Raw genomic sequence first — 27,678 nt, forward strand, 5'->3', positions numbered from 1 at the left:
GATGTGGCCCTTTAATCAGACCCCGGGTCAGCCTGGTACGATGTCAACAAACTTTATTAGCTCCACAGGGAGAACAGGAAATGTGTCTATTCATCGCCTGCCTCGCCCTTCTCGATGACTTTCTTCATCCACCGGGTCATCCTGAACAGGTGAGTGTAGAAGCCGTACTTCCCGTCGCGGTCGCAGCCTTCCCCCCACGACACGATGCCCATCTGATACCAGCGGTTCTCTGCCGGGAACTGGACACGCAGAAAACACACTGAGAGTGATTAACAACATAAATAATAAACATTTCATTCTGTAACATCAGCAGAAAATTAAATCAGTGGTTTATCATCAAGCAGGACATTTTTTTTAATAATTAATCTCTAGATTGCAGTTTTAATGTTTTCGGATTTAGTTGGAAATTAAAATTGGCCTTCTCTCATTTTCAGTATTTGATATTTCATTGAGCAATTAGTCGTTTCTTAAAGCTGCAGGAGGTGATAATTATCACCATAAATGTCAAATCGTTATTTCTTTCAAGTTCAAAGGGTCACTTCACAAACCTGAGGCAGAACATTCAAAAACTATTCTGATTTTAAAAAAGTAACAAATATGATTAGTAAATTATTTTCAGTCCCTTTTCCTCAACAAAATAAATATTTTATTAGAAAAATACTAATATGTTCATGACTCAAATGAATTAAAGCAAATATTTATTGACAATATATCATCATTATTGTTTAATTGCCCAGTTTCACTAAATCAGATGCTCTGACACTCAAAGGGAAAATGAATCTCGTCTCTGTGGCTGTAATTAGCCAATCAGCTGGTCCAGCTGTGCGCACTCGCAGCTCAGGAACGTGTTCTGGAGGAGGTTTTATACTTTCTAAATCTCTCTGTCTCTCGTTAGTTTGTCCGGCGTTACTTACCTCCACTTTAATCGAGATAATAAATAATCAGCTGATGATGAAAATAAAAGTGTTTTATTAAAATAAATCTTTTTTCTAACTTTGATTTCATTGATTATCAGTTTCCACAGCGGCCTGGACGAACACTTCAGTCTGCTCTCCACTAGGTTATCCTGTTCTAAACCATGTGTGCTGATTCTAAATGACTTGAAGAAGACTTGAAGCACAGCTGCTGGTTATTCTTCTTTCTCTCCGGAAGAGGATTCTCACCTTCATCACAAACGGTCCACCGCTGTCTCCCTCACAGGCGTCTCCACGTTGAGTATCTTCTGGTCTATAACCTGCAACACAGACTGGCTTTAACATGACGTCTGTTTACAGCCGTGCTAGCAGCTCTGTCAGACCGTTCACATCTCAGTTTAGCGTCTTTTTATGCTTTCAATTGCGAATTAGCAGTGAACACAGCGTGCAGCTGAGGCTGATGGGAACGCCATTAGTCCTGCACTGATTTGGTCATTAACATGACGACCTGATGATGGCGCTAGATGGATTCCTACCCGCACAGAACATGTTGTCTGTGATCTTGACTGATGTGGAGCTGCGGCAGGTGTCCTGGTCCACGATTGGCAGGTGGATCTGCTGGAGGACTGTGGGTAAATTTCTTGATGAAGGGTTCCAGGTTTCCTTCAGGTTCCCCCACCCGGTCACTCGACCCTTAAAGCCTTGAGTCATCAGGCTGTCGCAGAAAATCTACGGTCACACGACTGAAGCCATTTATAAATAGAAAGTTTAACAGCTGACGGAGACGGTGTTGGTCTTACATCTGGGCGACCTTCTTGTCGGGCAGGCAGATGGGGTGGATCTCATCGGTGAATGTGATTGGCCGTCTCATGTGCAGCAGGGCGATGTCACGGTTCAGATTTTCCTTCCAGTTGTACTTCGGGTGGACGATGATTTCATCGATGGCCACGATCCTCTCTGTGCCGCGCTCAAACCTGGAACGTTCAAATAAATATTAACCATCAGTCAGTTTCTGATCTAAAAACCAGTTTGGTCCTTTACTACGTGCAGACAGGAAGTCCTACTTAGCCCTGTTGTGTTTTCCCAGGCGGACCAGTATGTCGTCGGTGGTGAAGTTCTTGTTCCAGGGCGGGTAGAGGATGCAGTGCGCCGCAGTGACGATCCACTGATCGCTGACCAGACTGGCTCCACACAGCAGCTCCTGAGGGCTGCGCTTATACAGCATCACCTGCCTGCAAACAAGAACACGTTAACTCCAAACACAGGGCAGGAGCTTGGAGCCACCGTGACGACAAAATCAGCTTGACAAGCGAAATGGTGTTTTGGCCACAACTCAAGTTGATAGAATTATCAATGTAAGACACAGATGTTTGCTGGGTTACAAGTGAAGATCATTTTTTCTTTTTACCCAAAGGTCAACTTCACCACGACGACATAGCTCATTAACAGAAGAGGAGATTGTGACCATATTTCACACTTGGTCGCACACTGAATAGGTGACAAGTGAATTTAATTTACCTATTAGACTTATTATTGATAGTGTGGTTACCATGGTGCTGAGGCCACTTCGGCGTCGTCCCCCCCAACGATGCGTTGTTCTCTGTATGAATCCAACAGCTCCACCTCCTTCTTGTCCTGTTTGGCTTTCAATTCAAACAGGGGGCGCTGCCCACACTCTGCGACGCAACCAGCCGGTAAACTCATTAATAAACCAGTTAACTAACCAGTCAATACACCTGTTTAACAGTCTGTAGTCACAAAGTCAGTCAGGCAGGCTGTAAACCAGTTAACCATGCTGTTAGTACACCTTTCAGTTAATTAGTCAAGCAGCCAGTTAACCAGTTAACTTATAACTCCAGTTAACCAAGCAAGTCAGTAAACCAGTTAACTTATCTCACCGGTTAACCAAGCAAGTCAGTAAACCAGTTAATTTATAACACCGGTTAACCAAGCAAGTCAGTAAACCAGTTAACTTATAACACCGGTTAACCAAGCAAGTCAGTAAACCAGTTAATTTATAACACCGGTTAACCAAGCAAGTCAGTAAACCAGTTAACTTATAACACCGGTTAACCAAGCAAGTCAGTAAACCAGTTAACTTATCTCACCGGTTAACCAAGCAAGTAACACCGGTTAACCAAGCAAGTCAGTAAACCAGTTATTTTATAACACCGGTTAACCAAGCAAGTCAGTAAACCAGTTATTTTATAACACCGGTTAACCAAGCAAGTCAGTAAACCAGTTAACTTATCTCACCGGTTAACCAAGCAAGTAACACTGGTTAACCAAGCAAGTCAGTAAACCAGTTAACTTATCTCACCGGTTAACCAAGCAAGTAACACTGGTTAACCAAGCAAGTCAGTAAACTAGTTGCAGTAAACCAGTTGATTTATCAGTCACTAAACTGGTCAACCAGCCAGTAACCATCTGTCCAGCAGTTAATAAGCTTTAAACTGGTCAGGGAAGAAGTCAGCCAGCCAGTCGACCTCAGTTTAACTGCGACCAGTTAGTAAACCAGTCAGTACACCTGTTTCCTGTGATTGTCAGGGACTCTGGTGTCATTCCACCCTTTCGCTCAACGAGTCACTCAATAAATCAGTCAGTCGCCTGTTAACCAGTCTGGTAAGGAGTCGGCCAGCCGGTAACCTAACCAGTCAGTAAACCAGTCAGTCTCCACTGTTTCTTCATCAGTCAGTCGGTTTACCTGCTTAATGACTAGTTAGTAATCAGTCAGCCTGCTGTGATGGGCTGACGAGGAGACTCACCGTTCTCTCCTTGTCCGAAGGACCGCAGGTTGAAGAAGGTTTTCCTGGCGGGCGCCAGGACGGAGCGCTCCATGCCTTGTGTCTCTGTGGTCGACACATCGCCAACCAGCGGGTCCTCTGGGAGACAGACAGGTAACAGGTAGGGGGACAGTTCACTAATCACCTGTGTAATATTCTGCAGTAGTACTGGTACTCGAAGTGGATACTTGTAGTATTTACCACACAGCTCAAGGTCGCAGTAGTCGACGGTCACGTTTCCAGAAACCCTCACGTAGCACCAGGGGCCCTCGGGGTCGTTGTCAGGGTTCCGGCACTTGTTGCCCTGCAGAGTGACCTCGGCGATGAACTCCTTGTTCTTGCTGAGGGCCTGCGCCTCCGCCGCCGACCACTGCAAACAGGTGTGGCCTCCCAGAGTGACGGCCAGGTCGCCAGTGTAGTCTATGCCATAACTGGGTAAACAGGTGCCGGTTTTGACTGGTTTAGTGGCCAGAGTGGCGGGCACGAAGGGCTGGCCTTGAAGAAAAAGACAGACATGACGCACTTTTATCAATCTTGTACGTCGTTTGAATTAAAACTACACATTTTCATTTACCTTTCTGCTCGAGCACAACTTTTATTTCTCACACTGTACGTATCATCTGGCCACAGTACTTGTACAGATAGTATTGTAGCAGTACTAGTAACACTTGCCGATACCACATTTTGGCTCTCATTTCTGGACTGCAGAGAACGTTATTACTAGTATGAGAGGTCCAAGTATTACGGTAGCTGTACTACCAGATACTTGCCACATCTGGGGACCTTGCAGGTCTCTTTCTTGACCGTCGGGTCTTTGGTGAAACACCAGGGTCCCTCCGGACGGTTGTCTGGGTTTCGACAGAAGTTCTCGTGCAGGATGCTGTTTGGCTGTGAAGCATTAAACTCCCTGCAGACAGACAGGTGAGAGCAGACAGACAGACAGGCAGGTGAGAGCAGACAGACAGACAGACAGGTGAGAGCAGACAGACAGACAGGCAGGTGAGAGCAGACAGACAGACAGACAGGCAGGTGAGAGCAGACAGACAGACAGACAGGCAGGTGAGAGCAGACAGACAGACAGACAGGCAGGTGAGAGCAGACAGACAGACAGGCAGGTGAGAGCAGATAGACAGACAGACAGGCAGGTGAGAGCAGACAGACAGACAGGCAGGTGAGAGCAGACAGACAGACAGGCAGGTGAGAGCAGACAGACAGACAGGCAGGTGAGAGCAGACAGACAGACAGGCAGGTGAGAGCAGACAGACAGACAGGCAGGTGAGAGCAGACAGACAGACAGGTGAGAGCAGATAGACAGACAGGCAGGTGAGAGCAGATAGACAGACAGGTGAGAGCAGACAGACAGACAGGCAGGTGAGAGCAGACAGACAGGCAGGTGAGAGCAGATAGACAGACAGGTGAGAGCAGACAGACAGACAGGCAGGTGAGAGCAGACAGAGATAGATAGGCAGGTGAGAGCAGACAGACAGGTGAACAGACAGCAGACAGACAGGAGAGCAGACAGACAGGTGAACAGACCGCAGACAGACAGGTGATGACTCAAAACATGGAACAGCCTGTCTTTCCTTGGTTAGTTCTTTAGTTAACTTATTCTTCAGGCCCTTCATATCCTTGTTAGGTAATTAGTTAGTTCGTTAGTTAATTTATTCTTCAGGCCCTTCATATCCTTGTTAGGTAATTAGTTAGTTCGTTAGTTAACTTATTCTTCAGGCCCTTCATATCCTTGTTAGGTAATTAGTTAGTTCGTTAGTTAATTTATTCTTCAGGCCCTTCATATCCTTGTTAGGTAATTAGTTAGTTCGTTAGTTAACTTATTCTTCAGGCCCTTCATATCCTTGTTAGGTAATTAGTTAGTTGACTGGTTTGAAAGCTCTTTAGATTCTTTGTCAATTAGTCGTTTTGTTTTTTTGTTCATTATATTAGTAATTAGTCAACTTATTCTCTAGTTTAGTAGGTCTTAATTCCTCTAGTTAGTTAACTTGTTTGTAGGTTTGTTGGATTGTTTGTGACTTTGTATTTGTCGTTCGTTTATTCACTGGCCCTTCATTCCTCAGTTGTTTAGTTATTTATTTGGATAGATGGATAAATAGAAAGATTGGTTGATTGGTTAGTTAGTTAGTCGGTCAGTTGGTTAGTTAGTCAGTTAGTTAGTCAGTCAGTTGGTCTGTTAGTCGGTTAGTCAGTTACTCTGTTGGTTAGTTAGCTAGTTGGTTAGTTAGTTAGTTAGTCTGTTAGTCAGTCAGTCAGTTAGTCTGTTGGTTAGTCAGTCAGTCAGTTAGTCAGTCAGTTAGTTAGTCTGTTAGTTAGTCAGTTAGTCAGTCAGTTAGTCAGTCAGTTAGTTAGTCTGTTAGTTAGTCAGTTAGTCAGTTAGTTGGTCAGTCTGTTGGTTAGTTAGTTAGTCAGTCAGTTAGTCTGTTGGTTAGTCAGTTACTCTGTTAGTCAGTTAGTCAGTCAGTTAGTCAGTCAGTTAGTTAGTCTGTTAGTTAGTCAGTTAGTCAGTTAGTTGGTCAGTCTGTTGGTTAGTTAGTTAGTCAGTCAGTTAGTCTGTTGGTTAGTCAGTTACTCTGTTGGTTAGTTAGTTAGTCAGTCAGCCAGTTACTCTGTTGGTTAGTTAGTCAGTCAGCCAGTTACTCTGTTGGTTAGTTAGTCAGTCAGCCAGTTACTCTGTTGGTTAGTTAGTTAGTCAGTCAGTTACTCTGTTGGTTAGTTAGCTAGTCGGTACGTCAGTTACTCTATTGGCCAGTCAGTCAGTCAGTCAGTCAGCTAGTTAGTCAGCCAGTTAATCTGTTGGTTAGTTAGCTAGTCGGTTAGTTAGTCAGTTACTCTGTTGGTTAGTTAGCTAGTTGGTTAGTTAGTTAGTCAGTCAGCCAGTTACTCTGTTGGTTAGTTAGTTAGTCAGTCAGTTACTCTGTTGGTTAGTTAGCTAGTCGGTACGTCAGTTACTCTATTGGCCAGTCAGTCAGTCAGTCAGTCAGTCAGTCAGTCAGCTAGTTAGTCAGCCAGTTAATCTGTTGGTTAGTTAGCTAGTCGGTTAGTTAGTCAGTTACTCTGTTGGTTAGTTAGCTAGTTGGTTAGTTAGTTAGTCAGTCAGTTAGTTTGTTGGTTAGTTAGTTAGTCAGTTAGTTAGTCTGTTGGTTAGGTAGTCACTCAGTCAGTTGGTCAGTTAATTAATCGGTTAATTAGTCAGTCTGTTACTTAGTTGGTTAGTTAGTCGGTCGGTCGGTCGGATATTTAGTTGGTACGTTAGTTAGTTACCTTATAATGGGATGTGGGAAGCTGCTCCTCCAGTGCTGACACTGTTTCCCTGATTGTGTGATGTTGATATTTCCTTCATATTTCACTCCATTACCAGAAATACACTGACCTGCAAACAAACGCTCACTTTGTCAGCACGTACTTTGTTAGATTAAAGTATAAACGTTTCGTGAATTTACCTTCTAAACACTGTCTGATGATGTTGATCTTCTCTTGTGATCTTTTGATTTGGTCTGCTTTACAGTCTGGAGGGCAGACAGGCAGGTAGTTAGATTTTCGTGTACTCAGGTTGTGTATGTGTGATCTGTTCTGGACTTTGTTCGTGTTTGCAGTGCTCATCCGAACAAACTCCACTTCACAAATTCAACTCCTTTTCAGTACATTTACCTCTATTAAACTGAAAATAACTTAAAAGCAGAAATCCTTTTATTTCTGTATCGAAGGTTTGGTGTCGCGTGCTACTTCCTGTCCCTGTGGAGACGTAGTATTACTTACCCAGGTATTTCTGCCAGAAGTTTTCCTGAAGAGGAGAGAGTTTCTGTTTAGATAGTAAACTGAGCAGTACTACGAACACTGTTACAACTTGTTCTCTGATTAGATTATTAGATAATAAAGTGAATGAAATCTGGAGTCGTACCGTTTTATCCGTCTGTTCAAACACCTCTCTGGCTTCTTCGTGGTTACAGATTTCCTCAACACACTCTCTCTCCAGGTTCCCTAGTTTGGAATAATACACATTATTATTAATAATAATAATAATAATAATAGTACACAGTAGTTCCCAACTTGGGACCCAGGGACCAAAGTAAAAGTAGCAATACTACAGTGTAGAAATTCATGGTCTTGAGTAAAAGTACAGAAGTATTAGTGTCAAAATATAAAGTACCAAAAGTAAAAGTAGTCATTGTAAAGAATGTCCCATTTCAGAATAATATTATGCTTATTGTAACATGCTGATGACTTTAATGTGGCAGGTGAGTAATTTTACTGCCTATAGATAATGCGGGGTAGTTTGAGCTGTAATAATACATCATTAAATATTAGTTGATTGAAAGTTTGTATTAATAATCTGAATCTGAAAAGTAACTAGTATTTAAAATGGCAATACTCAAGTAAAGTACATGTACCTCAAAACATTAGTAGGACTCCATTCCACCACTATAATGGTGACACAATAAATTAATTTGATTATATTTCCTCCTCAGACCTCTATACATGACTCAGAGATAAAACTTTTAGTCTTCAGTCGACTTGTTTGACTTTGAAAATTTCTTCATTTTCAAGGGTCAGTAGCTAAAAAAAAGATGAGACATATTAACACGTAAGTTACCTGGTTTCATCTCCTCAAACATCTGATTGGCCCGACGGTTCCTGACCAGCACCTGCGAGGCCAGCTGGCTGTTGAGGAAAACTACAGACACACAGACAATCAAAATCATTTCCACGTGGTTTAAACTCCTCTTTCAAAGAGGTTCCACTTAATTTTAAAACGTTATATCAGTGAGTATAAGCTGAATCATTTGTTTTTTGTTACATTTGTCATCTCAGCTGGGTGTTCCTAATAAAGTGGCCGCTGTGCGTTGTTTAAATAAAGTTGGATGAAACAGCTGAGGGTGACAGACGCGTCGGGAAGAAGTATTCAGATACTTCAGTAGAAGTAGCAATGCTGCGGTGTAAAAATACTACATAACAAAATGTGAAGAGTACACAAGTAACGGTGAAAAATACTAGAAGTATTGAAGTATTACTACCTTTATATAGTTTAATCTGTAACAATGCAGCAGATTTGTGCTCATCAAATGTTTTGTTTGTAAACTCTGAATCTGAAAAATAACTCACTGATAAAAATGAACTGCAGTAGAGGAGAAGTATAAAGTAGCAAAGTAAAGTACAATAGTAATAAATACACAGAGTTACTTTGGACCTCGCGTTCTGGCTCCTGTCAGGTTTAAGATTCAAATTTTCAGTTTAAGGAAAGAAACTTCAGTAAAAATACTACACATTTAGTAACAAATACATTTATATGTTTATACTTCCTAAACTTATTTGTACTCTTTTTGTGTTTCTCTGTGGCTGAAAAACACTTTAAACTGCATATATTTGTACACAAAGACAGATTTAATGTAGATTAGGATTATTACCGCTGTTTACCACCAATTTACTGCGAGTATTACAACTTTTGCTCGTACTTTCACAACAACTACCACCAAAAGTACTAAGAAGTAATGTGAGTTACCATGGTCCGCCAGGCAGCTGTGCAGTACGAACAGCAGTAGAACAGCAGCTGGTTTAGATGTTGGTTCCACCATGATCCAGACCTCCAAGCAGAACCTCAGAACCAAATCCAGCAGACTCTGTGTCCAGTCTGTCTCTCGGCCTCGGCCTGTGTCTCTCTCTCTCTCTCTCTGTGTGGGGGGGTATTGATCGAAGGGTCAAAGTATCGCACATGTTTAATGTGAATCCTCAACATGTTTACTTTGACTCACCGGGCTGCGTTCAGGACAACAAGAGCTCTCTGATGCAGGACGAGTGCACACGTGCGACTCATGTGGACGTATAACCTGGTGGTAATCCTAATAATTGATTATAAGATTGTACAAACTTGTGTACAAATATGTGCAACTTAAAGTATATCAAAGTAAAGTATACAGCCACAGAAAGAGTCAAAAGAACATTAGGATGCAGAAGAAGTATAAGTATAAAAGTATTTGTTCCACAGATGATGGTGGAGGTTCTTCTCTTTCTTTAGGTTGATCAAAAGTCTGTTCTGATTTTCTAATCTTGTTTACTTATTGATTCATCAAATAGTTCCTCATTTCAATGAAAATGTTGCCAATTTTGATAGTTTGACAAAGTAAACTTCTTTTACAGCTGATTTGTTAAATAAAACTGCTTTATTGTACAAAAACTATTATATGTCTGAAAGTAAGGTATCAGGAACAGTATATTTTATAATTAGACATAAAAAATGTGGAAAGATTTTGAAGAAATTAGAAAATACTTCTGTATATTAGTCACGCAGCTTTAAACAAAGTAATGATTTAGCTTTTTTTTTACTGCCATTGGTTGCTCAGTACATTAAATCTTTATTATTAATATTTTATTTAGTTGTTTAGATAATATCAAAAACGTACATTATAATTGATTCTCAGAAAAACACACGTAACAAATGCAGGCAGTTTGTTATAGTGAGTCTCCAAGAACAGGTGAAAGTGTCCTTGGTATTTTTCACCTGCAGGGTTTCTACCTGTTGGTGGCGCCAGAGGAAATGTCGACACGTCATTAAAGGAATCATAAATGTGAAGTTGGCTGACAGGAAATCACAGCTGTGTGACCGTCCGGACTTTTGTTCCCGAGCTGTTTAGAAAGACGTCACCTGTGTAAAGGAACGCCTGCTCAGGTCAGAGTTCAGGGTCACGTCACGGGGTCAGACCCCGTCACCTCCCCTCGGCTCGCACCTGTAAACCTCAGCAGCTCAGACACCAAATAAATCCGCAACACCACGGGAACAAAGTGAAGCGATCAAAAGAGAAATACAGAGTTTAAACAGAGAAGCTGAAGCTCTACTGACAGTTTCTGTCTGATTGACACAACTCACAGCAAATATTTACTCAGGTACTGTGAGGTGAAAGTCTGCCGGGCAAACACAGGGAAGAAGTACTCACAGTATAGTAATACAACAGGGTAGAAATACAAGTTAAAGTCCTGCATTTAAAATAGTATTGGCACCCAAATATCCTTAAAGTACCAAATGAAACAGTACTCATTATGCAGAATAGCCCATTTCATAATGTTTATTATATTATTATATTATAATTATTAATGTGTTCATCATTTTAATGTTGCATCTGCATGGTTTTACTTTAAATACTGCTGTGCAGTTTCACCTGTAATTATATTTATTTTATATTACTGATCTGAGTATGTCTGTTAACACTGGGAGTCACAAATTACACTGCACACTGTGTACATTTAACCGAGTACTGTACTTAATTACAAATTAGAGGAATTTGTACTTTACTTGAGTATATTTCAAGTAGAAATTTAAATTGAAGACTTCTACTTTTAGTGGGGTAATATTTAGCAAGGGTATGTGTACTCAAGTACAGAATTTGTGTACTTCATCCGCTGCTGTTTTTACAGCACCTTTTAAACCAAAGTTACAAATGCTTTTCTCCAAAGCCACTTAGAATTGTGTCAGAGGTCTCAAACCTCTGGAGCAGCTAGAGGTTAAGTGTCTTCCTTAGACAGACAATATGGTGAATATCACAGCGGGAATCGAACCTAGTTGAGGGACGTGTGTTGCCCACTGTACCATCACCACCCCTTTATCACCACCACTTTGTAGTAAAAACAAAAAAAAGTAAAGAAAACTCAGAACATAAAATATATTAAACAAGATAAAATAATTGTTCAACAAACACCAGGATTTATTGGGACATACAGTTGTGTGTCGTCTGTGTAGAATGAAAATCTGTATTGTATAAGAAATAAGAGGGGACCCAGAATTGACCCCTGGGCAGTGGCGGCTCCAGCCCAATCTCTCAGGGGGGCAATTAATAATAACTAATGATTCAGTTATTAGCTTAGCCTCTGGCATTTTACGGAGCATAAATTAGCCTAGTAGGCGATTTACAACCAGACTGAATTTGCCCCAAAAGAGGCGGGACTCCCCGGAACACGACTTGATTGATTGGACAGCGATATTCAGAGTCAAACTGTCTGTCGAAAACAGTCACAGCTAACTAACAGTGTGGTAGTGAGTGTGAGAAAAATCCCCTGCCTTTCCCGGTTTGGCGGGGCGTCGCCCTAATGAACAAGCCGCCCTGCCCCTGGGGGACCCCACAGAAGATCATATGGTCAAACCCAGTTCTAACCTGAGAGTCTGGATTGTAAGAAATTAGTCAGATAAAAGGTATTTAACCTTTAATCAGTTTAGTTCTGTGGGAGAAACAGTGGTTACAGGTGTACCTCTCCAGGGCAGCAGGTGGCGGTGACGCACTTTAACGTGCGCTGTCAGCTGCCGTTAAAGCTGAAAGCGAAGAAGAAGCGGCGCTAACAATGGCAGCTTCCACGGAGTTACGGATGGATCACCTCCCTTCAGACCCGCTGCTGCACATTTTATCCTTCCTGGGCTTCAGGGACCTGATCCAGTATGTATCTGACCCCGCAGCCCGGTCACACAGTAAACAATGTTTGTTTTCTTTAAGGAGCAGAGACGTAAACACGCTGCAGGCTAGCGGCTGCTGCTCGGCTAGCAGGCTGCTAACAACAACATCAACTACTTCAGGCAGCTTGCTAAGCTTAGCATCAGAGCTAGCTGCTGATTTAGCGACAAATTCACACAGAGAGGAAGAAAAAGAAGCTGTCAGCTGATTACAGCAAATAATTAATTACACTCAGACCCGAGCTGCAGCTGTCAGGTAGCACCGAGCTAACAGGCAGCTAGGATAAGATAACGATCTACAGTTAGCACCCGTTAGCTGCATGCTAACAGCTGCATGCTAACAGCTGCAAGCTAACAGCTGCTAGCAGTTTGTTTACGTTTGTTTCATGTCGTTAAAGAGTCTGCAGTAAAAGTACACAAGTATTCTGTTGCATGTCGTTAAAGAGTCTGCAGTAAAAGTACACAAGTATTCTGTTTCATGTCGTTAAAGAGTCGGCAGTAAAAGTACACAAGTATTCTGTTGCATGTAGTTAAAGAGTCTGCAGTAAAAGTACACAAGTATTCTGTTTCATGTCGTTAAAGAGTCTGCAGTAAAAGTACACAAGTATTCTGTTGCATGTAGTTAAAGAGTCTGCAGTAAAAGTACACAAGTATTCTGTTGCATGTAGTTAAAGAGTCTGCAGTAAAAGTACACAAGTATTCTGTTTCATGTCGTTAAAGAGTCTGCAGTAAAAGTACACAAGTATTCTGTTTCATGTCGTTAAAGAGTCGGCAGTAAAAGTACACAAGTATTCTGTTGCATGTCGTTAAAGAGTCTGCAGTAAAAGTACACAAGTATTCTGTTTCATGTCGTTAAAGAGTCTGCAGTAAAAGTACACAAGTATTCTGTTGCATGTCGTTAAAGAGTCTGCAGTAAAAGTACACAAGTATTCTGTTGCATGTAGTTAAAGAGTCTGCAGTAAAAGTACACAAGTATTCTGTTGCATGTCGTTAAAGAGTCTGCAGTAAAAGTACACAAGTATTCTGTTGCATGTCGTTAAAGAGTCTGCAGTAAAAGTACACAAGTATTCTGTTGCATGTCGTTAAAGAGTCTGCAGTAAAAGTACACAAGTATTCTGTTGCATGTCGTTAAAGAGTCTGCAGTAAAAGTACACAAGTATTCTGTTGCATGTCGTTAAAGAGTCTGCAGTAAAAGTACACAAGTATTCTGTTGCATGTAGTTAAAGAGTCTGCAGTAAAAGTACACAAGTATTCTGTTGCATGTCGTTAAAGAGTCTGCAGTAAAAGTACACAAGTATTCTGTTGCATGTAGTTAAAGAGTCTGCAGTAAAAGTACACAAGTATTCTGCCTGCCTGCCGTGTTCATCAGTACATTGATCAGTACGAGTACTTTCCTGTGTTTTGCTGTGTAGTTGCAGTTTTGTCAGCAGGAGGCTGAACGAGTTGTACAAACACAACCCGCTGTGGAAACCGCTCTGCTCCAAACACTGGCTGCTGACAGAGTGAGTACTTCACGAGTACTTCACGAGTACTTTTAACAGTCTTCCTGTAGGTGATTAGCGTAGCTTAGCATAAAGAGTGGAAGCGGGGGGAATCGGCTAGCCTGGCTCTCTCTGATGTGTGTGTGTGTGTGTGTGTGTGTGTGTGCGTGTGCGCGCAGTGCGGACCGGCTGCAGAGCGGCGTGTCCTGGTTCTGTCTGTTCAAACAGTACTACAGGGACCTGGGCCGCTACATCCAGTACTACCCGGTTCTGAAGAGGGCCTGGGAGCAGCTGAAGAGCTTCCTGCAGCAGAGGTGTCCTCGCATGATCGCATCGCTCAAAGGTGACGCCACCTGCTGGTGGAGACTGGTACCGCCAGAGTACTGAGCTGCAGTCCTACGTACATAAATATTCCTTTCACTCCAGGTGCTTCATGATCAGGACACAGACCCGGTGCTAAACCATTTTTAGGACAGTAAAACTTATCTGAGTGCCGTTTTTGTGAAGCCGGAGAGTCATGAAAAATTCAGTAAGAAGTCTAAATGTAGATGAAACAAACGAGCCTTTTATTATTAATGAATAGCGTCTTCACACTCATTTCACCGTCTCTGAAGGCAAATCAATTATTAATGCGCAAGTTTCTGCTTTTACCGACCAACAAATGTCAAATGTTTGAGATTTGCTTGCACTGATTATTAGAAATGTCTTTCCGTGAAGAAGCTGTTGCGTGGGCAGCAGGTTGTTCCTGGCTCGGCCACAGTGAAGCCTGAAATCTGTTCTTTAAAGTATAATGTTAGTATAATAATATATTTACAGCCTGACAGATAGTTTATCACATTCAGCTGTTTCACTAAGGCGAGGCGTCGCGTTGGGTTTATGTTCTGCTGGCTCCACAGCTCTGTTAGAAACTCTCTCACCCCGGTGGTTCGTTTTGTTTTCCTTTTATCGAGGGAAACATTTCGTCTACGGAGAGACTGCATGGCTCACTGGTGTGTTTGTTTTCCTCCTCAGAGGGCGCCACAGAGGTGGAGCTTAACGACATCGAGGCTCAGATCGGCTGCAGACTCCCAGACGACTACCGCTGCTCGTACCGGATCCACAACGGACAGAAACTGGTGATCCCGGGGTCCGTACCTGTCTGGGGGAGGCCCCTGACTCTGTGTCTGTGTGAGCGTGGCCCCTGACTCTGTGTCTGTCTGGGGGAGGCCCCTGACTCTGTGTCTGTGTGAGGGAGGCCCCTGACTCTGTGTCTGTGTGAGGGTGGCCCCTGACCCCGTGTCCCCTGTGTCCCCTCAGGCTGATGGGCAGCATGTCCCTGTCTGTGTGAGCGTGGCCCCTGACCCCGTGTCCCCTGTGTCCCCTCAGGCTGATGGGCAGCATGTCCCTGTCTAACCACTACCGCTCGGAGGTCCTGCTGGACGTGGAGACGGCGGCCGGAGGTTTCCAGCAGAGGAAGGGCATGAGGCGCTGCCTGCCGCTCACCTTCTGCTTCCACACCGGACTCAGCCAGTACATGGCGCTGCAGCCCGCCGAGGGCCGCAGGATGTTCGAGAGCTTCTACCCCTGCCCCGTCCGTAACCTTCCCGTCTCTAAATAAAAGTGCTTTACAGAGAGGGAGTTAAAGAGCAGAGTGATTTAGAAATGTCGTCTTGTTCAGCTGTGACGTTCTGAGTCAAAGTATTTTTGTAAAACGTGTGATCAGCAGGCAGTTGGACAGGCGGTCTAAAGCTCCTCGTGTCTCTCTGCCCTTCAGGATCAGACGGCTCAGGATCCTTCAGCCATCGACATGTTCATCACAGGTCCGTTCATCGTGTCCTCCGAGAGGCTGAAACTCACATTTCAACCAGAGATGAGAGTCACATCCATGCTAACTGTTACTGGGACTGTGCGCTCCTTTCAGGTTCCTGTTTCTCGGAGTGGTTCACCGCCTACGTCCACCACGTCGTCTCGGGAGACTATCCAATCATCAGAGACCAGATCTTCAGGTAACACACCTGCACACCAACAGTTTATTTCTTATTTATTTTTAATTAATTTATATTTATTTTTATTTTTACATTTTATTTATTTTATTTCTTTATTTTAAAAAATTTATTTATTTGTAATTTATTTAATTATTTTATTTTTACATTTTTATTTATTTTATTAATTTATTTTTAATTATGTATTTTTTTATTTTTTTATATTTAAAAATTTTATTAATTTATTTTTAATTTATTTTATTAATTTATTTTTTTTTACATTTTTATTAATTTATTTGTAATTTATTTATATTTTTACATTTTTATTAATTTATTTATATTTTTACATTTTTATTAATTTATTTGTAATTTATTTATTTGAGCTTCCTGTTTCGTCTTTTCGTTGCGCTTGTGTCTGCAGGTACGTGCACGATAAGGGCTGCGTGTCGACCACCGGCGACATCACCGTCTCCGTTTCCACCGCCTTCCTGCCAGAGCTTTCCTCCGTCCATCCGCCGCACTTCTTCTTCACCTACCGCATCAGGTACCCGCCTCGCCGTCCCTCGCCTCGCCTCTCCGGTCGCGTGTCGCTGCCGTGTTTTAACCAGCGTGTGTTTGCAGGATAGAGATGTCGAGCGGCGCGCCGCCCGAAGCCGCCTGTCAGCTCGACAGCCGCTACTGGAAAATCACCACCTCCGACGGCAACGTGGAGGAGGTTCAGGGGCCCGGCGTGGTCGGTACGCTGCTCGCATCACACGCAGCCAGCTGTTTATTTTTGATAACCCTGTTTATGTCGAATGTTTGAAATTCCTCACCTGTGAGACAAAGAGAGGCCGATCGTGACTGTCTGTGTGCGCAGGAGAGTTTCCCGTCATGACGCCGGGGAAAGTCCACGAGTACGCGAGCTGCACCACCTTCTCCACGCCGTCAGAGTACATGGAGGGCCACTACACCTTCCACCGGCTGGGTAACGTCCGCTCACTGCAGTAAACTCTGTCTCTGCGCTGCGGCTGGTCTCATGTTTGTTTCTCTCGTAGCCAACAAAGAGGAAGTTTTCCACGTGGCCATCCCTCGCTTCCACATGGTGTGCCCGCCCTTCAGAGAGCCGCCGGGCCGAACGGTAAGCGATTATCACACGACGTCCCGCCAACTGGTTAAGATTGTTCAGAGCTCTTTTAATAAACTGCTCCCGTGACACCGTCCAGATGAAGGTTCATCTCAGTTTATTATAATCTGGAGTTTTGATTTCCATGAGCTGAAATCATCAAAATGGGGGAAAAAGGCCTGAAATATTTGACTTAATGTGGAACGAGTGCAGAATTTATGAAAGATTCACTGTCTGGACTAAATTACGGGAGATGCGTCTGTAAAGAGCGCAAAATATTAAAAATGTAGTTTTAACATCTTATTTCACATGTTGTTGGTTTTTTTCAGTCATTCATTTTTTAAATTATTCCAGAACACACAAAATAAACGTTTGACAGCTGCTCCGTATTTTTAATATTTTTATTCCCGTCTGAATGAATAAATCAGAACTTTGCTCCCAAAAAGACGCCGAGCTTTAAACAGACTTTATATTTACTGCACTTAAGTACAAATTAGAGGTATTTGTACTTTACTTGAGTATCTTCTGTTCACGCCACTGTCCACTTCCTCTCGGAGGGAGATATTCACTTTGTACTTCACCACATCAGTACTTTTACTGCGGCAAATACTTCCTAAAAACCAGGTCGCTCCTCTTCAGCTCAGACTCGTAATTAAAAAATAAATTCTTACTCCTGCAGCAGAAGGCGTCGACCAGTTACACGCCTCGCCTCGACGACCACGACGATGACGGCGAGTTCTGCGACGGAGACGGCGACGACTTCGGCGACCTGAGAGGAATCAACATGGCCGCCTTGGAGGGAGCGTGGTGCCCGCGACACATCTGACCTCACGGCCGCCACCTGCTGCGGCGTCGCCCGGGGCAACCAGACGGACTGTCAGCCATTCAGGTCCGACGACACTAAAGCCTCCTCGTGGCCTGACTGACTGACGGACAGCAGGGGATTCTGGGACATGTAGTACCTCACAGGGGACAGGAGGCTGTGGACGAGGTGTTATTAAAAAGATGTGCTACTCTTTCTTGTTACGATGTGAAACAGTTTAAATAAGCTCGGACCGACGGGACGATGACCTCGTGGGTTTGGACACAAGATGGCCGCCGCCGGTTGCTGCAACTTCCTTTCTAGACTTTGTGGGCCAATCAGGAGCGAGCCGGAGCTTTTTATAAGACGCTCCTGGTGTGAATGTTGATCTGATGTTTAAGGTTTGGTGCGGTTCCTCCGTCAGAAGGTTCTTTAAAGGTTCTTTCCCACAGCAGGAACCCGGGGGGGGGGGGCGGGTTTCATCCTCCGAGCGCCCAACCGCCAGAATCCAGACAACACGACAGACGACTTGATGACAAAATGGCGTCAGAGTTGCCTTAAAGCCCTTGGCGGCAGTTTGTTGGTTTTAAGCCCCAGGTTTCGTCTTTCAGGCTACATGCAGCCTGGCCCGACTCGGGTTGTGTTGGCTGCGTGCAGCCTGAGAAGACACGCTCAGCGCTAAGATAAACGCTTTCACCTCCTGGATCGACGATGTTAGCCACGCTAGCGGCTAATCTGTAATGTCTCGACGAGGATTTAGATAAAATTCACACACACTGGACTGATGAGGTTAATGTGGCGCTCTACTACGATTTAGAGCTACTTGTACTTCACGGTACTTCATACTACTTCTCTACGTTTGACGGCCTCGGAGACTTTGCAGACCCGACTTTTCGTCTGGCGCCACCGTGAGGACAAAGTTTGACTTAACCGCTAATTAGCAAATGTCAGCACGCTAGAAACGCTAAACTACGATGGTGAACGTTAGCTTACGCTATCACTGCTGTACTCCTGGTTGATGCGATCGTGACGTCACAGCAGCTCGACCAATCATGACCGACGACTCGTTCCTGCGGTGGGAAAGGCTTTAAAGACGAGGTGTTCCTCATGTAATCCCTGATTAATCATGTTTTTTGTTTGCTGATGGCGGGCGGCGTGCGACCATGTAGTAGAAAGCTTGTTTTTAGTTTGTGCAGAAGAAGAAGAGGGGGCTGTCGGCGTTTTGTGCTCGGTGCTTCACATTGTTAATCGCATAAAGCAGATTTTCTTTCTTCTCTCTCTCCGTTGGACGGACGTGTCGTCGCTCTCTGATGTGATTGGTGGGTTTGTTTTGTATGTTTGGCTAAATAAACAACAAATGTTCATCGCTGCAGAGTCGACGTTTACTGTCGGTAATGTACTGCAGTTTTGAGGTACTTTATTGTACTTGATTTATTTGACAGCAGATTGAGGCTGCTGAGCTCCACCTTAACATAATATAGATTTATTATTCAGCATCATGAGTACTTTTGGTATTTAAAGTATATTTTGATGCTGATACTTTTACACACGACAGGAAACACTTTTTAGAGATAATCTAATCGTTTTTTTTCCCACTTATTTCCACTCAGTTATGTAGGAAATGGAGGACGGAGTCAAAAGCAAACATTTATACAGGAAAAAAGCTCAGTAAATAAACATCATCCTATTAAATGCACCAAAAATACATTAAAAAAATTGTTAATTAAATTGACATCTCTTTTAAGTTGCTTCTTTATTGATTCACATTTGTATTAATTACCTTATTTATTTTAATTACCTGTATAATCTTTTAAAATCTTTTTATTTATGCCTGTATTATTCTTCCTTTGCATTTTCTATCCTATTTATTTATATAAATGTTTTATTTAAAGAAGCAACTTAAAAGAGAAGAATTTATCTCATTGTATAATTTAATTCCTACATTTATTTTTTATGTATTTTTGGTGCATTTAATAGGATGTTTGTTTATTTACTGAGCACTTTATTATTTTTGTTTTCTTTGTCCTCCATATAGACGAAACATTGTATAAACTAGTTATTTCTAATTATTAAAACCATTTATACACTGATTTGTTTCAATAAGTCAATCACTAATAATATTTTCTTTTTTTATCAAGTATTGACTCTTCACGTAGATGCATGGAACCTTTTGAGGCACGTGTATCATCCGATGACCTAAACCCAACAGGAAGTCTGCCATTTTGATGTAAAAGTGCCATTTTGGATTCTTTTTTGGTCGTTTACAGCCTCCGTACTTTAACCAACTCCTCCTGCAGAATTAATCCAATATACTTCAAATATTCGCTGACCAATCTAAAGGCATTGATGATGAAAGCTCGTGCTATCTGTGTGTTTTCGTCAAAGGGCTTGACTGGCGTGGCACAAAAAATGTATGATCGGCCGCGTCGAACGCTTCAATTTAAATTGAATTACTGCTAATGTTTCTTGTGTTTATTGTTGTCGCCGTAACCTTTTTTATGCCGCTGTCTTGGCCAGGCCGCCCTTATGAAAGAGTTGAAATAAAAAATACATAAATAGATTGTTAGTTTAAGAAAAGTTCAGTTTGGGGTCCCGTAAGACAATAAAACCTCCTCAAGACAATAATGAGAACTCAGTAGAAAACCACTTTATTCAGACGTTTGGTCTCGTTTAGGTCGACTTTACAAACCTGGACCTGATCATGTGAAACTGAAAACGGTGCTTTCTAACTGTAAACAACAGGAGTCCTTCAGTCCTCCTCATCATCCTCCTCCTCCTCCTCTTCCACTATCACCCTCCCTCTCCTCCTCCTCTTCCTCCCTCTCGTCTCCTTCCTGTCCTCAATCTCCTCCTCCTCCTCGTTCTCCTCCTCCTCGGCCTCCCCTGCTCCTCCTCCTCCTCCCCCTCCTCCTCCCCCCTCCTCCCCTTGCTCCCGGGCGTTGCAGCGGCTGCAGTGCCTCCTGAAGCCTCCCAGGAAGTGGGACCTGAAGCAGCAGAAGGGGCAGGCGTAGCGTCCGGGCCGGTGAGCCGCTCGGACGTGCTGCTGCAGCCGGCTGGGCAGGAAGAAGGAGCGCTTGCATTCCTTGCAGCTGTACGGACGCTCGACGTCGTGGCTGCGCACCACGTGACTGATGGCAAAACCTGCAAGATCAAGGGCAGGGAGAGACTGACCCACAGGTACACCTTTAAAGTGATGAACACTTTGATCAATAAATATAATCCAACAATACTGAGATATATATATATGTATATATAGTACTCTGAATCAGGCCGTTCTGCAACTGAGTACTTGTACTCGTGGTATTTAAAGTATATCTTGATGCTGATACTTTTACTCACGATAGGAAACACTTTTTAATGATAATCTGACCCGTTTTTTCAGGGTTTATATTCAGTTTTTTGGAAGAAAAACTGTTTGGATTCACACGAAACGTCGTACAAACTACTTTTATCTGCCGTCCACACAGCAGCAGGGTTGGGAGGCCTGATATCAGAGGTGGAAATTTACTGCAGTACTGTATTTAGTACACATTGGATACTTTTCTCATGCCACTTTCTACTCAACTGTATCTCATGTACATCTTGTACTCGAAAATTAATCAACAACTATTTTGATCTAAGGCTGCACAATAAAACTCCAACAATAATTATCGCAATATAATTTTTTCCAATAATAATATAATAAATGTTCATTATATATTCAATCATTTTATTCACTTTAATCATCACAGATTTTTTATTAAGATGTTTATTTTGTTGAAAATAGATTTTCTCACAATTGTTTTGAATGTTCTGCCTCAGATTTGTGAAGTGCGTAAAGTTTAAACCCCAACTAACCATCAGGTTTCCTCAACTTTCACTCGGGAGCAAAAATCTGCCTGTAAACTAAATAAATAAATAATAGATTTGATATTTATCCTGATAATTATCGATATCGGAAGACATGAAACTTTTGATCGTGGTAACATTTTGTATCGTCCAGCCCTACTTTGATCGTTTAAATCATTTTTCATATAAAACTTTTAATTGTTGCAGCTTGATGAATGTGAAGATTTGATCTATGACCCAGCTGTCTGCGGTTCAGTTGCATTGTGGGTAATGTAGGCAGGAGAGTGTGTGAAATAATAAAGAAGCTATTTGGTTCTTGACATGACGCATGAACGGACGCCACTGAAAGGAATCCTGAAGAGCGGCCTGCATCAGAAAGACAAACAGCAGCGTCGCTACCTTTCAGTTTGGTCTTCCAGCCACAGATCAGACAGACGAAGCGGTTGGAGGTGAAACGGACCACTTTGGCCGTGGCCTCCATCTCCTCCCTCAGCAGCTCTCCGCTCAGCCCGGCCGCCGCCTCCTCCTCCTCAGCCGCCGCCCCGCCGCCCTGCGCCTGTTTGAGGACAGCCGTGTCCCGGCGGACGGCCTGCGAGGCGTACGCTTTGGGGATGTCGTGCTTCCTCACCACGTGGTTGATGCCCAGACCTTTCAGCTTGGTCTTCCAGCCGCAGATGAGGCAGCAGTAACCGGCGCCGTCGAACATCAGCACGCTTTCACCGCCTTCGCTGTCTGCTTTGGCCGACTCCGGTCTCTGAGAGGCGCCAACTTCACCACGCCCCTCCTCTTCCTCCTCCTCCTCAGCCTCACTGTTCCTCTTTCTTTTGAGAGCGTCCTTCCCTTCCTCCTTCTCCCCCTCCTCCCCTTCCTCTCCCGTCTTCTCCGCCCCCTCCTCCGCTGTCTCCTCCTCCCCTTCCTCCCCCGTCTTCTCCTCCTCCTCCTCCTCCCCTTCCTCTCCCGTCTTCTCCTCCCCCTCCTCCCCCCCTCCCCCCTCCCTCTCGTCCATGCAGTGTTTGGAGATGATGTGTTTGTACAGCTTGGTGAAGTCCCGGCAGGTGAAGAAGCAGTCGGAGCAGTGGAACAGCCGGGCGGTGCTCTGGTACAGCACGATGTTTCCCAGGCGACCCACCGCCACGTCGTCCAGGCAGGACGGGTGAGACGCCGCCGTGTGGGACAGCTGGTGGGCGTGGCTCTTGGAGAAATGGCCGCAGAAGGGGCACTGCAGGTGAGCCGCGACGCCGCCGCCCGCTTCACCGCGAGTTTGTTTGATGACAGACATGGCTGCTCCTACAGAGGCTGGACAGAGATCGATAAAGTTCATTCAAACACAGTCAGAAACTTTAACAGACAAACCAAGAGACTCAAATTATTATCAAGACAAAGAATTTAGAGATGAAGTCAACTACTGATCATTTTAATCATAGTTTTTCAAGCAAATCTGGCAGAAATTCAGTTTCCGGTTTCCTAAATGTGAATATTTTCTTGTTTTTTTTTTTCGGGTTTTAAAATAAGACGTTTCACTGACCAGAACAACAGTTGGCGGATTAATCGAGAGTGAAAACAGTTATGAAATAAACTTTCTTTCTGGTGTTGGGTGGTAACTTTGTGACCTCAGTACCGTACGTTCTCAAATAGTGGCCGGGGCCTTTAATTAGCTGAGCTGCAGGAGAAACCAGGCTTCTATTAGAGACTGCCTTTGATTCATGGTGCGTTCAATTTAACACGGGAAGTCGCAGTTTCCGAGTTGATAATTTGCATTGAAACGCCGCCATCAGTCGGATTCCTAACTCCGAAAGTCGGGAGAACCTCGCCAACCCGACCTCAAAATCCACGATGGCTGCTCTGAGCATCAACAGTAGTGGAAGCTGAGTCTCATTAAAAACAGCCCTGTCCAACTCGTAGCTGCGGCGTTTGTATGTGCAAAATACCGCCCGATGCGTCCTTATCAGCACTGGAACGCCGTCCCTCGGCTGTGACGTCATTCCCAGCTCCGACTTCCGAGGTGAATGGAACGCACCATTAGATCAGTACGAAGCTCCCGTTAGAGAATCATTTCCTAATGAGGCTTTTATTGTGAAACATTTGCAGGATGTGCGGGATTAAATGACGACGAAGCAGAAAGTATCAGAATGTTTGACTGATGAATATAAAGATAAATTTATTTGAAAGCATATTGTTCTGAAACGGTGTTGCAGAGGTGGCAGACAGTAATTTAACTTGTCCTCATGTAAATTTACACGTGTGAGCATCTTAATTTGAAGTGCGAGTCGTCACGTAAACATTCTAACATCTGATAACGACCATCAGGTTCATCATCCTCACCATCATCATCATCGTTCTCCTCCTCCTCATCATCAAGAACAACAAGTTCATTGTTAAATAGCTCCTCTTCGTCTTCCTCCGCCTCCTGGGCCGCCTGGCACCAGTTCTCCCAGCTCTGCTGTCGGAGCCGGGTCAGGGCCTCCCGCCCGGCGGCGCAGGGCTGCCCCTCCCTGAAGCAGAGGATGAGGTCGTCCTCGCTCCCGTCACTTTTCACGGACAGTCCGCAAGCTTTGAACGACTCTCTGATCATGTCCTTGTCCAGCTTGTCCCAGGCTGCGACCACCCAGTCCACCAGCAGGCGGCGTGCGGGGGCTTTCAGGTTCCCACCGGCGGCGTAGTCCTTATCGGCGTCCCCGGCCGCCCACCGATCGTAGGCGTCGTGCAGACTCTGCTTGAAGGGCTGGTTCCACATCACATCGGGGGCTTGGACGTATTTAGTGCCGCCTCCCGGGATCTCCGCTGTCGTGATGTTGTAGCCGCGTTTCAGTTCAGCTTTGGTGGCGGCTCCGATGTGACAGCGGTACGAGTCCCACACCAGGAGCCGCGGCGTGGCGTTGAACTTCCCCACCACGGACTGGAGCCAGTCTGCGGTGAGGGCGTCGTTCATCCAGCCGTTCACTGACGAGGAAATGACCGCGCCAGAGACGTGCTGCTGCATCGCCATCGCTTCCACAGCGCCCCCTCTGAACACGATGTACGGCTTCAGTTTGGTGCCGTCGGCCTTGGCGGCGAGGACAACGGTGAGATGGCTGTCCTCGGGTCCTGTGGCTTTCGGGGCCGCGCCGTTCACACCTTCTGCAGCCGGGGACGCCGTGTGAAACCAAACCGTGGCCTCGTCCATCGCAATGATGTCGCTCTCTAAGATCCCTTTCGAGCGGACCGCCTTTCCGATGTAGTCGACAAACGAAACCAGTTTCTCGGTGAGTAGATTCGGATCTTTCGGGGTCATGGTCGTGCGGCGCCGAAGTGAGAGGTCGTTGCGCTTTAGAAATCTTTGTAGCCAACCCGCGCTAGCCACAAACATCTTGCCTCCGTCGCTCACCGAGGGGTAGATCTCCAGCGCTTTATGTTTGATCATATTTCTTGACACTCTGTCATGTTTGTCCCGCATCGAGTAGATCCACTCTGAAAGCCTTTCCTCCAGCTCCACGCTAAGCTTCTTCCTCCCGCCTCCGGTTAGCCGCGCCCTCCCCTTGTCGGCCAATAGCAGCTCGTCCTTCTGTTTACGCCAATCCCTGATTCTTTTTGAGTCGATGTTGAAGTACTTTGCCGTTTTCTCGCTTGAATGTGTCTCCGCGTACTGCAAAACCCTCTCTTTGAATTTGAAATCAAATTTCCGTCTGGGCGCCATGCTCCTCAAGTTCGCCCCTCTACTGCGTGCTGGAAAATTCAGTGGCCCGTACGGACATTAACACGCACACACCCGCAGTGACTGAAAAAGGACAATAACACTTCAGATGAGTAATCCAGAACAACAATGTGTTGAAACACCATGATTATACTGAATTTATTAAAGGTTCAGTGTGTAAGCTTTAGTGGCATCTAGTGGTGCATTCACTGTCCCATTTCCTGAGTTGTGAACTTGTTTTTTTCTGACTCCAGTGTGTGTTCAGGTGCTCTTAAGTAGAATCAACACGGACGCTACTACAAAGATGTGTTGGATTAACATTATCAGAGCCTATAAACAACGTGCAGACATCAGGTAGCGACGAAACGCGCTCTGTAGAGCAGTGTGTCCGTTTGGGATACTGTATAAAAAAACATGCTGACCTCCATGTAAGAGGACCTGCGGTGTGTGCAGATAGGTAAGTAATAAAAACATTCATTATGTAAGGTCTTTACACACCACTGAAAACATAGTTATGGATCTTATACTGCAGTTCTGACAATAGATCCTCAGAAATATTACACACTGGACCTTTACGTTAAAGCCATGGAAATGTAGATTAAGCTCGGTTGGCATGCCGAATATGATTATGAGTTTATCCACACGACCATCATTTGAGAAAATACGGTATTTCTAAAATCCTGGCTAAATCCTGGTGATGAGCTTGATTCACTACTTTCTGATGCTGCACAGGCTAAAATATTAATTGAAAAACCATCAGTACTGATTGAATGAAGCCCTACATGAGATGTTATGATGGTCTCAAGAGCCAGTTACTATTTATGTTCAGCTGATAAACTCGAGCCACAGAAACAAACCGTTCACCAGACTTCGTTCACATTATCGCTGTTTTACCAAACTAAAATAAATAGTGGGGACAACATGACTCGTTCAAAAATGAGACTTGTCTCATCATAAATTCGCTGCTTCCCGTGTTATTCCGGGTTAGTCCCGGGATTGTAACTATAATGTAATAACGGTAAACATCCCGGTTTCTGCAGCAGGCTGTGGAACAATGGAATAACGGACCGCTGCAGGCTAATTTAACATCCAGGCTAACGCGCTTTAAAACAACACTTGCGCAGCCAACTGCCTCTACCGCCGAATGTGTTTATGTTTAAAAAAAGCTGCTCAACCGGAACTGACGGATAATCATTCGGGAAAATAATTTTAAATGTGTTAAACCTTCATGTTTACATGTTTAGACCGGACCCACCGATTAGCTTCAGCCCGCTGAGAGGCTAACGCTCACTTCCTTGTTTACCTAAAGCACAGCCAATCGGCTCGCTTCGGCAGTCTGGCGATTGACCAATCGCTGCAATCACGTCAACCGAGCTCTCTGTCCCCCACTAGCCACAAGTATCGCGAGATCTCAGCCCTGCTTTAAATTAACAGGTTTTTCTTTGTTGTGATCGCTTAATAGATGCTAGAACCTGCAAATAACCCGGATTTTAATAATAATATTACAAATAAATGAACAAATACAACTGATATACTCTAGTACTATACATGAACTTTGACCCACACTCACATTGATCAGTAATTAAGAGATTTTAAAGCAGCTGAGTGGTTTGTTTCCTGCTGTAGTAACCAAATGAAATCTATTTTCTGTTATGTAACAACATTAAGCAACCTCAAACACAGACAGAATATTATAATAGATGCTGCTGAGTAACTGGGTTATACTGTGTGTGGATCCAGGGCAGACTAAGGTGATTAATGAAGCTATTTTTATCTGGAGAGGCAAACACCTGCCGAGGAGCAGCAGCAGACTTCAGTCTTCCACCACCCATTTCGGTGCGACATCATGTTTCCGTCAGGTGTGTGTGATGCTTGGTTGGTTGGTTGCCAGGTGACAGTTGTCAGAGGTACACAGGTACTGCAACACGGTGATTTAACACGCAACAAAGTGCTTTTACTCAAGTTTACTTCTCGAGACTCCAAATAGGCTTCTTTCCTAACTTACTCGCATCACAGTGAAACTTTACAAGCTAAATGTAAACATTAAAATAAAAGCTTTTTGGTTTTTATTCTTTCATCTGCAAAATAGATATTTCCTCATTAAATATGTGCTGATTTTCATATCACACAAATTCATATTCCAGCACATTGATAACAGTCAGATCAATTATTTGGTTTTATTGTGATAATAAACCAAAAAGCATTTACAGAACGTTTTATCACTTTGGTTTTTTTCAAAATAAACCGCTGACCTGTTGTTATGGACACTTTTTTGCACACATTTACAGATAAAATGAGAACGATAGAATATATTTAATCAAACCTCTGTAAAGTCCCCGCTGGAAGAATCTGTGTAACATTATGATGTCTCTGCATTGAAGGGCGAGGAAAAGATTAGTTAACAGAAACACACTTATCATAAAGATTAGTGTTTGTCACGTGAACACATCACTTACAGATATCTGATCAATAAACACTGAGCTCTAGAAATACTAACGAAGATGAAATTTAATTGATCTGAGGTTAACAGACAAATAATAATGTTTATATATATTCTGGATCCTTTTTACATTTTATTAAAATATAGTAATAATAGTATTAAAATAACTTGAAATCTGTATTTTTGGACAGTGGAGTGTTTCTTTTTTCTTGCTGTTGCTGATAAAACTTTTACTGAAGGAAATGCAGGACTTT

The 27,678-nt window shown here is 43.8% G+C and overlaps 4 protein-coding genes and 1 long non-coding RNA gene across 10 annotated transcripts in view; 2 read left to right on the forward strand and 3 right to left on the reverse strand.

The window, feature by feature from the left end:
- Positions 1-27,678, reverse strand: part of LOC119916213 (NLR family CARD domain-containing protein 3-like) — a 795,320-nt gene that overhangs the window by 271,520 nt on the left and 496,122 nt on the right.
- On the reverse strand, positions 66-10,268 carry f2 (coagulation factor II (thrombin)). Of its 5 annotated transcripts, none has more exons than XM_038713685.1 (17): positions 10,218-10,268; positions 9,457-9,531; positions 9,207-9,375; positions 8,301-8,381; positions 7,608-7,687; positions 7,466-7,490; positions 7,150-7,215; positions 6,971-7,079; positions 4,468-4,604; positions 3,899-4,192; positions 3,680-3,796; positions 2,464-2,590; positions 1,979-2,146; positions 1,715-1,888; positions 1,451-1,629; positions 1,164-1,234; positions 66-239 (listed from the first exon to the last, which is right to left on the reverse strand). In XM_038713685.1, exons 1-17 carry the CDS (start codon positions 10,263-10,265, stop codon positions 87-89), a joined length of 2,073 nt encoding a protein of 690 aa, XP_038569613.1. In that variant the 5' UTR covers positions 10,266-10,268; the 3' UTR covers positions 66-86. The 5 variants fall into 5 exon arrangements, with proteins under 5 accessions (XP_038569613.1, XP_038569534.1, XP_038569460.1 ...); XM_038713606.1 differs by having other exon boundaries at positions 9,457-9,543; XM_038713532.1 differs by having other exon boundaries at positions 10,203-10,268.
- fbxo3 (F-box protein 3) lies at positions 11,968-18,705 on the forward strand. Of its 2 annotated transcripts, none has more exons than XM_038725091.1 (12): positions 11,968-12,123; positions 13,550-13,639; positions 13,798-13,961; positions 14,630-14,744; positions 14,984-15,188; positions 15,372-15,417; positions 15,519-15,603; positions 16,001-16,123; positions 16,201-16,316; positions 16,439-16,546; positions 16,617-16,699; positions 17,367-18,705. In XM_038725091.1, the coding sequence occupies exons 1-12, from the start codon at positions 12,032-12,034 to the stop codon at positions 17,508-17,510; spliced, it is 1,371 nt and encodes a 456-aa protein (XP_038581019.1). In that variant the 5' UTR covers positions 11,968-12,031; the 3' UTR covers positions 17,511-18,705. The 2 variants fall into 2 exon arrangements, with proteins under 2 accessions (XP_038581019.1, XP_038580988.1); XM_038725060.1 differs by having other exon boundaries at positions 11,970-12,123; positions 17,364-18,705.
- Positions 20,112-26,296, reverse strand: LOC119896981. Its single transcript, XM_038710519.1, has 4 exons — positions 26,240-26,296; positions 23,637-25,068; positions 21,714-22,610; positions 20,112-20,627 (listed from the first exon to the last, which is right to left on the reverse strand). The coding sequence occupies exons 2-4, from the start codon at positions 24,985-24,987 to the stop codon at positions 20,236-20,238; spliced, it is 2,640 nt and encodes an 879-aa protein (XP_038566447.1). The 5' UTR covers positions 24,988-25,068; positions 26,240-26,296; the 3' UTR covers positions 20,112-20,235.
- On the forward strand, positions 20,558-21,133 carry LOC119918233. Its single transcript, XR_005447413.1, has 2 exons — positions 20,558-20,663; positions 20,869-21,133. It is a non-coding gene; the product is annotated as an uncharacterized LOC119918233 (long non-coding RNA).

Source organism: Micropterus salmoides, unplaced genomic scaffold (genome assembly GCF_014851395.1).
Source record: "Micropterus salmoides isolate LMB-PRFRI ecotype aquatic unplaced genomic scaffold, ASM1485139v1 Ms_hic_scaffold_1, whole genome shotgun sequence".
Classification (NCBI taxonomy): Eukaryota; Metazoa; Chordata; class Actinopteri; order Centrarchiformes; family Centrarchidae; genus Micropterus; species Micropterus salmoides.